The sequence below is a fragment of the Leptopilina boulardi genome, unplaced genomic scaffold (assembly GCF_019393585.1).
Source record: "Leptopilina boulardi isolate dan_hultmark-lab unplaced genomic scaffold, ZJU_Lbou_2.1 LbouV2_19, whole genome shotgun sequence".
Taxonomy (NCBI): Eukaryota; Metazoa; Arthropoda; class Insecta; order Hymenoptera; family Figitidae; genus Leptopilina; species Leptopilina boulardi.
The window spans coordinates 444,116-456,924 of record NW_026137740.1 but is presented as its reverse complement, the minus strand read 5'-3'; the positions used below and the strand labels follow the sequence as shown (position 1 = coordinate 456,924).

Below are 12,809 nucleotides of genomic sequence, written 5' to 3'. Positions count from 1 at the left end.
AACAAACAAAACCTATTGCGTTGTTTAATCAATTGTTTCCTATAGGTTAGTAAAGTAGAAAAATTATTCATATTCCATTGTTGAAAAAATGGCTTCCTATTGTCATCCGCACAAATTAATATCTGTACCAACTACGTACAAAAAATTCCATTGAATAACGAAGAGATTCTTTTACAGAAGCAGGTATTTCAGCTGAAATATATTCCGTTTCAAAAATAGGCTTCCATATCCGAATTCGGTTCTTACGTCCACTACACACAAAAACCCAGTTTTTTGGAAATTTAGAATAGCTTTGAATCTACAACAATGTGAAAGATTGCAAGAAAATTTGCAGGTTCGCAACAGAAAGAAGGTTTCTGAAGGGTGAAGTGAAAAGGGTGAAGCATCCAAGAGGAGGTTTGGGTGCGTTCAAAGTAGATATTGAGGACAAAGAAGCAGATTCGAGCCACACATCCCATATCATCAATGAGGTCTCGCATTACAGATCCACTTGAGGTTTCCGGTCACACGTGTGGTAAGCATCGTATCCGATTTTTCCGTAGCGGAAGAGCATCGCTGGTATCAGATATACCCGTCGGTCATGTAATCGTATCGAGCGTTCGGTGCACCTCGGAGCGAAGCGACATAAAACCCCGCCCCGTGGTTGCGCGCAGACACAAATTTTCATTGGAAGGCACATGATGAGACTTTGTTTAAAAATCAACCTTTCGACTTACGTTACGCGCGCCTTGATCGCCCAATCCATATCCGCATGCGACGTATCCAAAAGAAAGCACAATTCTATTAAAAACCTGCGCTTTTTTACTTTTTTTTATAATATTGCACTTGCGCACACACCACTAGTTTTACCCGTCTCACTGCAGACGGGCTCGACTTTTCTTTTGCAAAGAGTTTCAAGGTTTTTTAAGCACACAATACATATGAAAAAACAAAACCCGGACAACGTTGGTTGTTTTGTTTAAAAAAAAGGAGAGAGGACGATTATCGGAGTGACGGAAAAAACTACAAATCCCTAGTGGAAAAAAAGTCTGGCAACGACATCGCCCCTCCAACGGCCGAGCAAAGACTGAGGACTGAGAGTGACTGAGCGCGCCGCGACGCAACGCACCGACTGCTTCGCGCAAGGTTCAGACTGAGGTGGGGGACGGGGGTAATGACAAGGTTCAGTTCTGTACGCCCAGCAAAAGGCGCCCTGCAGCTGCAGTTGCAGCTTCACCCTGTCTACCAATGTCCGCTGCCTCGACTCCCTTTTAGCGTTACGCTTTGGAGCTACGGGTTTACTGTTACCTGCGTAGTTTAGAGCCTTGCTTTTTTATCCAGCATGTCCGGTAGCAACGCTTTCGATAACCCAAGTTCGATACTTGCTACACTGAAAGAAATATTTGTGAGGTACTGTAGATATTAACAAAAGAACAAGGTTAGGATTTCTCCTAGTACCAATAATGCAGTACTGGTATTACACGTTAATATGTATATAAAGAACACCAATACTGTTTGATTAGTATCCGTATTACAATTTCTTTCAGTGTATACGAAACAGTAGACGTTCATAAAAATTAATACAATATTTCCACTCTGTTACTAAATATTATTCTAAATACACTGAAAAAAGGGTTGATTGACACTACCAAAATTAGAAAGAAAGGATGTCCTTGAGGTAGCAAAAAAATTTTGGTTTAAATACCAACCAAACCCTTTTTATAGTGTAATAAAAGTGAAATTTAAAAAACTAAATTCATATTGCGTGACGGTAAAATATTCCCCTCTTGAAATTTCATTTCCTCTCATTTTGGGGTTAAATATTGAAATCAAACAAACATTATGCGAACCTTGGGGCGAACAAAAGGATCATTGACTTTGCAAACACCGCACTTTTTCCAACACTGTAACCCCTTTTTTTATTTATAAAACGAAAATTATTAATTTAAACTGAGAATCGAAAAAAATACAATGTGAAACTAAAATTCTAAAAATTGTAAAGAAAAATCAAAAAATACCTAACAAAATCAGAAGTCGTGATTTTGAAAAAGGAAAATTAAAGGTTGGGGGGTTAATTGTGAAATTGGAAGGTGAGTGGCTGATGAAGTGTAAATTTTTTTAATTGTTCAAAGAGATTTTTTTGCGGGAGGCAGAGGAGAATCCAGGGGCAGTTGACATATTGGAGCCGCTACTGAAACACTATCATCCCTATCGTCCAATTCGATTCAGTGAGTCGAGTCAGCACGTCGCATCGACTGGGCCAAAGCGAGACAACACCAGTGAGACCGGAGGGACGAGAGAAACTGCGGGGGTATCTGGGGACCCCAACCCCTCGTATATTGGGGTTTCACAGTTCTCTCCCTCTTGGTCTGACCGACCGGTCGAACGTCAAATTAATCCATGTGGAGTGCGTATACGCACGCCATGACATGAACGCTCAAACTGTATTCTTCATAACATAGCTTATCGGAAAACGTTACACGCAATGTATTTGCCTATACAGTACACATACTGTAAACACGAATTTTCACTATTAAATTTTTTTTTCATTACTTAGTAGTTTTAATTAAACTATACTGCCCTACAACGAAAAATCATTAGTTACAAGGCATTCACTTCAAAACTGTTACTCGGGAATTTTTTGGGTCGCAGATTTCGAATTTTATGTCAGTTTAGAGAAATTCAAAATGGCGGACGAAAAAATTAAAAATGAATCGCAGTTGCTGGAAACTTGTTACTTAGTGGTTTTCAGTGTCGCTGACTAAAAATTTGATATTAAATTTGTATAACTTGGAGGTTATAAATAACCTCCAAGGAAACAGTTTAAAGCGAATCGGACCAGTTAAGTATTTTATTTAATTTGTCTGCGGAAAATTGTAAATTTTGTTTATTTCTTTTTACAAAAGAGGGATTGTCTATCAAAAAAAGAAAGAAAATAGGGAAAATATTGTCGAAACCGGAAGGAGATCTACTGTCTTATCATTGTCACGGAAATATGTATATATATATATGCGGGAAGTGATTTGGCGAAAGGACGTATCTGCCAGCGGATGTGACGACGCAATAATGCGTCACTCTTGCTCACGCATTTCTCCTGTATTAAAACTAACGAAAAGAGAATGTTTAACTTTTACCAGGCGTGACACGGCGAGTGAAGGTAACACCAACCAGGAAAGTGAGAGAGTGCCTGTGCGAGAACCACACGGATTCGATATAATGGTCCAGCATTGAAAATAAAAAAAATACTGATAAAATAGAGAAAATGTCAGTTTGTGGAGAAATTTCCCAACTATTAATTGAAATTAAATAATTCTAAAAAACGGACATATGAAATACAGGTTTTAATTTAACATTTTTCTTTTAGTCACTATTAAAATAATATCCTTTTTTAAAAAAAGGAGAAGTGTTCTAAAAACATGTGGAAAGTCTTTAAAAGATATAATAGAATGGAATCGGTAGAGTAGAAAAGGTCTTTAGGTTTTTTTTTAATAGTTTCTAAAGATATCTGAAGTCGAAATATTTTTAATCTCGCGCGGGAAACTCAAGGCCATGGACTCGGACCCACAAGCAAAAGGCCCTTTCAGGAATGGGTCTCTGATAGTCCTGAGGTTCCACAGGTAAAAGGAAGTCAGTCAGAAGGCTGGGACTAAAGACTAAAAAGAATGACAAATGCGCGGACGGTGAAGGGAAAGGTGAAAGGACCGGAGAACTGAGCTCACACAGTCTGAAGCTGAGTTGTTCCCCGTTTTGGTGAACAGAATTCACCAGTCACGAGTCATGCCTCGAGAATATATTTCCTCATTTAAATTTTATTTAAAATTCAAAACTCAGAAATATTTCTTTAAACACATTTTTTTCTACTTTTATTTAAACGTCAAAAATTATTACTAGACAGAAATATTATTTTCAGGCCTCGGATTCTACGACTTTTTTTCAAAAATATCACTTTTTTCGACTTAGTTTAACAAAATGCGAAATATTTTTTACAATATTTTTGAACAAAATACATCTTTTTTAGTGTACGATTCAGATCTCCATCTATATTTCAATTATTTTACGATATTTTTTCTAGTCGAATATTTATTTTTTTAAAAAAGAGTATAAAAAAGTTTTCGTTATTAAGGCGTTTTTTAAAAATCTCAATTCGATGTGTAAGTTGAAAGAATTGCCTTGAAATTCGGGGCCTGGAGACGATTTTAGAAGCTGCGGTTGAGGAAGATGCAGCAGCTCACAAAGAACCATCTAAACCCCTGACCTGAAATCCTGAATAGAACGGTTCTACCTGCATTCGTGGTGCAACGTTCACATTTCTTGCTGTAAACATTTTTCTCAGAATTTTTTGATATTTACTCTATAAATTGAAGCCAAACGATGAAGAGAAAAAAACTGATAAAATTGTGCCATTTTTGACTTTTGGAAATTTTTCCAATAATTTTCTTTGGTTCATCAATTTCAAGGAAAAAGGGAAGTAAATTTTTCTCTCAATTCCAAAGAGAATTATTGATCAATTCTGATTTTTTTAAGTTTTACTCTTGTTCTTAAGAATTTATTATACATTGAAAAAAATCCAGAATTCTTGGCATTAGGATTCTTAAAATAATGAAAAGAAGAAATTTTTTGTTTTTATTTCATAAAAAAAAATTGTCCAATTTGCCATATTAGGATGAGATGATATTTTAAGAGTTTTATCGCCACGACTTGGAGCATAACGAGAAGTTGAAATGTCATATCAAAGACAGGGTGATAGTTGACGATTTTCTGTTAAGGAATATACGATGAAAATTATATAGCTTTCACGAAACGTGAGTTGAAAGAGATCATAAGATGAAACCGGTACGGATCTTGATTGCTAAACGACCAATTAAGCACGCTACCGCGCGCGTTCGATTCTCTCTCACATGTATGTATACTGACATTATCTAATCAAAAACCCACCGCGGAAAATAATTCCTTGTCAGCCATAGTTGATAGATTTTCCACTTAATACTATCATTATTTTTGTGAAAAATCAATTCATAATTCATCTAAACCCTCAATAAGATCGTTTCACGTATAAAATATATTAATACCAATTATTTCTACACCTTACAATTGCAATTGTAATCATTTTAATTAAGGGCTATAATTCGCTATATTACTGGTAAATTCTACAGGAATAATAATAATAATAATCGTCCGTAGACATTTAATAACTGGAAATAATAAACCGTACAATAATAATGATACAAAATCGTAATTATTATAATTATGTACAATAAACAATAATATGATATATTATTTTTATTCATTCCAATATCATATGGTTGGGTACATAATAATTCAGCAACGATACAAATTTATTAATAATAAAAATTATAATTTATAATTATAATTTTATCATAAGGGCCGGTTTCACCAATTTGGATTTATCGCTGATTAACTAATTATCATTATTTTCTAATCAAAATTTTAATCGTGATTATAAGTTACAATGCATCCCACCATCAATATTCACACTCCGGTTATTGTTAAAGAAAGGGGAAAATTCCCAATTTAAAAATTTTTTTTGCACCTATCGAAAGAGTAGGAAAAAAACCGTTCATAGGTCAATGGCAGCTTCAATTATAATGACAGTTATATTCAAAACGCTTTTTAATAAAGATTAAATTTACCGCCAATAATAACACTTTTTTATATATTTATATACTTACCATTCTATGTACCATTTTCCGTATGCGCCATTTTTTATGCCTACCATTGTTGGTAACTTCCATTGTTTGGTCGTTAGCTATTGTTTGCCTACAATTAAAAACCGCCATTGTTTATAAATGTCTGGTACTTTACGGATAATGACTAAAAATATATGAAACAACCATTGGCTTTTTTCTTTGTCATAAATTAAATTTTTCGTGTTTCGCCTGCAGAATATTCAGGTTTATTTAAATATTTTCATTTTACAAGCCCTGAAGAAGTATATAGTATACATATATATATATATAAGTTGAAACATTTCCCGCAAAGCATCATCGTGACCGCTTGCATGTATTGCGTTCTCGACTGCGGCCGGAACCGTCGAAAAATTCTGCGACCAATCACGATCGACGTTCTCTCCCAACAGCAGGGTTCAAGGTCGAATTCACCTTTCGTAAAAGCTGATGCGAAAATCCTTGTGAATCTTAACAGGAAAGGATACAAATTCTTACACACTGAGACAAGATTTGTTTCGACGATAACTTACTTATACAAGAAAAAGTAGCAAATAAATAAAATATTGGATAAAATGCGAAAAATCTATAATTAAAGTTTGTCAAATCAGTAAGGAAAATATTTTTTGGTGGAAAATTATGCCACTGTATAAAAATTTGTTAATAAATCGGTGTTTAGTTCATTTGTCTGTTACTTTAATCAATTTCATTGAGTACAATGGATAGATAATAATTATAATTATTTGTTTTAACTAATCACTTCAGTCGTGTCAAAATATTTTGCAGTTTCGCATTTAATTAAACAATTTAATCATTTTCTCTTCTACATGTACAAATCATCGTTACTATATAAACATTATTTGTCAAATTTACCTATAATTCAGGTGGGGCACTATTTTGGATACTCGTGTATAATATATGCCTAAAATTGAAACAAAATTTTTTACAATTTTTATTTAATAGAATTTTCTGTTAGCCAAAATTATATGGAAGTCAATTAGTATGTAATCGTGAAAAGTTATTTATATTTGATAATAATTAAATAGTTATGAAATCTGTTAAAAGAATAAAAATGAATTGTTTGTAGCTACTCTATAACTATAATTTTTGGTTACAAAAAATGTTTGATTACGTAAATTTATTTCAGTTATCTGCGTTCTAGAGAGTTAAATATATTTTATAATGTTAATCATTTTTAAACTCTACATGACGTCATTTCGAAATTATATGTAGCACATTTATTTTAATTAATAATTTTCTCGAACAAGTGGTGTATAATTGTCTAGAACTGTGCCTGTATTTGATGTCCGCTTAACAACAAGGGGTAAAATAAAATAGACTCGTCTATTGCGTCACGTGTCCAATTCTTCTCGAGCTTCAAAATTCAATATGCCTGCATTATGAATCACGAAATTAAGAATTATATTTTTGTAACCCTATATTTTTAAAAATTCAAAATGAATTAATAAAAACAATCAATGTTATACTGGCGTTTCTAATCATAAAAATTTTGATAATGAGATTTATTAATTTAAAAAGAACATTTTGAAAAATGTACTATTTAAAAAAAGTGTGAGAAATGAAATAATAATAATAATAATTTCACTTGGAAAAAAGTATCAAGACTGCGTCTCATTTTAAAAACAATTTTTCCTTCTAGAAATGAATGCGCATTTAAAATTTAGCGTCAGATCAAGATTTTGCATATTATTTCATTTTCACGTAATGCACTCTTTTCAAGGCAATTTTGAAGTTTATGGCACTAAAGGCAGCAAATAAGACATTTATTACTATAACCATTTCTTTTTATACCTCACTTGAAATTGTATACTTAAAATTATTCTTATTTAATAGGCATTTAACTTTTTCCGTCTAAGTTTCGCATACGTATATATATAAAACCAGACTATCATTTCAATTTGAAAGACTGTCTTGTGTATTTTGAGAGGGATTGGGTAACAGACGATAAGAACAGCTGATTATAACCATTTATCTAGTCTACAAGGCAATCTTGAGATTAATGAGAAGTGACTTTTGATAAAACGGATAGATAGTCGCGTTTTGAAACTTACAGATATAAAATAATCAAAAATTATTTTATCACCTGATACGAAAACTTTGGCGGTATTCCGGAACGACTATCTCAAAAATTTTAATTTTCGAAAATTTATCAAAAAACCCAACATTTATTTTACAGCATCTGCTGGACCAATAAAAAATTGTGCCATACATTTTTTGTAGGCAACTTCCGGAAGACTTTGGCGGTATTCTCAAACGGTTTTCTCTTAAATTGAGAAAATCGAAATTTTTTTTTATATCAACTGTTTTATTATTTTTAAATAAATAGCACTTGAGGAGGTTGACAAAATCAGCCAATGAAACGTTGTAATACAAAAATCAGGAAAAAATTCAAAAAATGGAGACTTTATTTCCAATTTCTAACGTTCCAAAAAATGAAGAAAATGATTCAACTTTAACCAATTAAATTATGGAAGGGAAAAATTTATCTTCAAAGATAAATATGTGACTTTCTAGAACACATATGTGCGACAGATTTTCGAAGAGTAGGATTATGAGCTTGCAAGTCACATATTCACAATAATTTAATAATATATAAGAGGAGGGATTGAACACAAATGTCGCTAAGAGGAACACGACTATATCTGTAGGTAGTCTATAGCAAAACTATGCATAGGATATGTGCGTGTTTGTACACATGTATAGGAAACATAGAATATATGGGATATAGGCGGTCAATGTCGTCGTGCGTCTCTCCGTGGTCATTGTCCCGTCCCGTCTGTGCTCACTATCTATCGAACCCAGCTGCATGTACGATATAAATGGATATAGGTGGATACCATCGAGTTTATACGGAGGGAGTGAGATCAGTGCAAAGAAACGGAGAGAGAAGCTGCGAGAACGAGAGCTCGGAGATAGTCCTCTGAACCTGACAAAAGCCGACCTTCGCTCTGACATTCACTCCACGATCGCGCTTCTCTGTCCTTCCAGGGCCGTACTCTGGAATCCGTTTCGAGAAAAGGGTCTGGGCTGAGAGAATATTTTCAAAAACAAGAATCATCCAATAAAATGAGTATGTTCTCGACTCGCGGGTAATTTTTTAAATAAAAACAAATAGTACAGTACTTCTTTATAAAGAAGTATCCACTATTATTACAAAAGTAAACTATTTACAGATTAGTTTGTAACATTTACAAAGTCCACATAAAAGACATTGCAGAAGCATAATCAATACAATGCCATAAATAGATCTTTTGCTTTAAAGATATTTCATTTCAACAAATACATTAAAGATTTATATACACAGAGAAATATCTTGAATAAGGAAACAAACGTTCCACCTTAGTGTCTATTTTACTTGACTACCTTTTGTGCTTTCATAAACTTGACCTATGAATAGAGAATAAAGTTGTTCCAGTTAAATTTAGGGTAACTACAATTATCAAGTAATTTTTATCTTACTTGAAAAAAGCGTATTAGGTGTTCCAAGTTCAATTTAAACTTTAGTGACACAAGATAAAAAGGTATGACCTAGTCAACCTTGAATATAAACCTTCATGATTTATTTTCCATCTTAACTGCAAATGCTGCAGATGAAGGTTACATTCAGTAATAGCAACGATAAAGAAAGATACAAACCTTCTTGAATATCTTTGAATCATAGTTCAAACATACTTTCATTGTAAACCTATAAAGATAAGACAAGGAAAATAAGTTATATTCTTTGTCTTATCTTGTGCGAGGAGACTAATTCTGTTAATAATAGAAAAAATAAATTCTTATTCACTATTTTTTTATCTTACCTGTTATTAACATCTTTTATCTTTTTGGTATTTGAGAAATGTTTTTATCACCTCTGTGGCATTTTTTTCTGTATACCATTTTTAAACTGAGTTGTTCATTGACATTTTTGAATCACTTATAATTTTTTTGCTACTAAATTTATTGCTCCAAAATAAAGTTGAAACCTTAACTGTAATTCAAGGCTACAGCTTTTTCATTATAAAAATGAAAATAATATAAAGATTTTATTTTCAGAAAGCACTTGCCATTGATTCATGGTTCATAAATTTTATAGATTTGCAGAAATTTTCGTTACAGATGTTAAGCTGTGTTATAGACAGTGTTGAAAGATGATATTTCGAAATCTTTTATATAAATACGGCCCTGAATTAGTCCCTTTCTCTCTCGCACTCTCCGAATCTGGATACAATCCTCTCGGAGACTGGTCCCAACTGGTGGGCACAAAGACCCGTCATTCCAGCATCCCAACTAGATATGTTGTCCTTCTCCTTCTGTTTCATCGTATTTTGTCCCAGTCGGATTTCTTCTTTTCTCTTCTCCCATCTTCCTTTCTATTCATCATTCTCTTCTTCTTCTTCTTCTTCTTCTTCTTCTTCATTTCTCTTCGGTAAAGTTCAATTCTACCTCAGGAAAGAGACTTTTCGAGCCAATGAAAGGAACAAGTACAAAGTACTTTGCTATTGCAAACACTCATAGGACCTCTTTACTTGGCATCAGGTATACTGAATGTGGTTATGTTAAACAATATACACGGTGTGCCTGAAAGAAATTAAACCAAAAGTCAAAACACTTCAGATTTTGCCAGCTTAGATTGTGCAAAAACTAAAATTAAAGAAAAAATGTAACGCGTTCAATATCGAATTGGTTTAACCTGAAGATTTGTTCCAATTGTTTATTTTATATGTTTTTTGTAATTTAATCTATATAAAAACTGTTAACTGTGAATGTTTTTGTAAATTGACATTTGTGTTTTTACAGTGATATGATTATTACCGTTAATATTTTATTTAACATTGTTAGTAACAATCAGAAGTTGTTATTGAATCATTCATAAAACAATATATTTCCATTCCAAAAAACAGTCTAAAAAACAAATTTATAAACGGGAATTACCTCTGTCTCACAATAAAAATGTCTGTTAAGAAAAAAAATATAGCCTTGAATCTAGTAATATGCTATCTAGAAAAAATTACACCATTTTTTGGATGGAATGTTCTTTTTATTATATTTTTCTATACTTTCAGTTTGGTCCGCTTTTTTTGTTCATGTGATTTTTCACGTTTTCTTGATAAAATTGAAAAAAAATTTATGTATAAAATGACAGAAAAATATTCATTAAAATGAAACGAGGAAACGAATAGTAGAAATATATTTTCTACACGTGATACATACAAACACCTGTCCAACTGTCGGAAATTGAAACACCAAGGACAGAGAACAGCTGTTTATGCGTATATAGTGCTTATAAAATTAAGGGTTCAACGCCTACCATGTCTCAATAAAGTTTAACTATTTTTTAATTTCAAAGCATATTTCGAGGAGAGGAAATTTCATTTCATTAAATTCTAATGTTTATCTGATAATATTAACGGTAATCATATTTTACTGTAATTATTATATTTACCCGCGTGAAAAACGAACTATGGGAAAAAGCTATCAAAAGCTGGCAAAAGATGGGAGAAGATTTTCGCCATTGTTTTTAAGTTTTATCCCATACTTCAAAGAATTGCAAAAAGCTCACAAACCATTGCTTATGAGCCTTTCCCATACTTTTTTTTAATATCATATAACATTGCTAAAATCTTGCCAAAGTATTGCAAAAATATGGGAATAAAATAAAGTCAATTTTTTCTAACTTACTTCTTATTTTTCTCATTTTTTTTCTGAAAATCATTGCAAAACAATGGGAAAAAGATTAAGAAAGAAAAAATTTATTTTTCTCATTTTTTCATCTTTAAAAATAAGATTTTTAAAGTATTGCTAAAACCTGGCAAAAATATACGAACAAAATTAATCAATTTTTCTCGTTATTTTAGCTTTAAAAATCTGATTTTTGAAGTATTGCAAAAATATGGGAATAAGATTTTGAAAGAAAAAATCAATTTTCCTCTATTTTTCAACTTTAAAAATTTGATTTTTAAAGTATTGCAAAAATATGGGAAAAAGATTTTGAAAGAAAAAATCAATTTTCCTCTATTTTTCAACTTTAAAAATTGGATTTTTAAAGTATTGCAAAAATATGGGAAAAAGATTGGTAGTGAAAAAATCAATTTTCCTTATTTTTTAAACTTTAAAACTTTGTTTTTTAAAGTATTGCGAAATCATTGGAAAAAGATTGGAAAGAAAAAGTCAATCTTTCTCGATTTTTCAGCTTTAAAATTTTGATTTTTAAAGTATTGCAAAAATATGGGAAAAAGATTTTGAAAGAAAAAATAAATTTCCTCTAATTTTCAACTTTGAAAATTTGATTTTTAAAGTATTGCAAAAATATGGGAAAAAGATTGGAAAGAAAAAATCAATTTTCCTCTAATTTACAATTTTAAAAATTTGATTTTCAAAGTATTTTCCTCTATTTTTCAATTTTAAAAATTTAAGTTTTAAAGTATTGCAAAAATATGGGAAAAAGATTTTGAAAGAAAAAATAAATTTCCTCTAATTTTCAACTTTAAAAATTTGATTTTTAAAGTATTGCAAAAATATGGGAAAAAGATTGGAAAGAAAAAATCAATTTTCCTCTAATTTACAATTTTAAAAATTTGATTTTTAAAGTATTTTCCTCTATTTTTCAATTTTAAAAATTTGATTTTTAAAGTATTGCAAAAATATGGGAAAAAGATTTTGAAAGAAAAAATCAATTTTCCTCTATTTTTCAACTTTAAAAATTGGATTTTTAAAGTATTGCAAAAATATGGGAAAAAGATTTTGAAAGGAAAAATCAATTTTCCTCTATTTTTCAACTTTAAAAATTAAATTTTTAAAGTATTGCAAAAATATGGGAAAAAGATTTTGAAAGGAAAAATCAATTTTCCCATATTTTTGCAATACTTTAAAACTCAAATTTTTAAAATTGAAAAATAGAGGAAAATACTTTAAAAATCAAATTTTTAAAATTGAAAATTAGAGGAAAATTGATTTTTCCTTTCAAAATCTTTTTCCCATATTTTTGCAATACTTTAAAAATCCAATTTTTAAAGTTGAAAAATAGAGGAAAATTGATTTTTTCTTTCAAAATCATTTCCCATATTTTTGCAATACTTTAAATCTTAAATTTTTTAAATTGAAAAATAGAGGAAAATACTTTAAAAATCAAATTTTTAAAATTGT

General features: G+C 31.2%; 1 protein-coding gene across 5 annotated transcripts in view; it reads right to left on the bottom strand.

Annotated features, from left to right (window-relative positions):
* The window catches only part of LOC127277899 (protein gustavus), a 161,772-nt gene that overhangs the window by 39,031 nt on the left and 109,932 nt on the right, over window positions 1-12,809 (bottom strand). For 4 of the 5 annotated variants that reach the window (XM_051299337.1, XM_051299340.1, XM_051299341.1 and 1 more), the window contains exon 1: window positions 717-1,093. The exons of the other annotated variant lie outside the window; for it this stretch is intronic. Coding sequence is in view for 2 of the 4 variants with exons in the window: in XM_051299341.1 (XP_051155298.1) it covers window positions 717-745 (29 nt within the window). In the remaining 2 variants the exon portion in view is untranslated. Of the gene's footprint in view, window positions 1-716; window positions 1,094-12,809 lie in introns of those variants that run through there. 5 annotated transcript variants of the gene reach the window in all.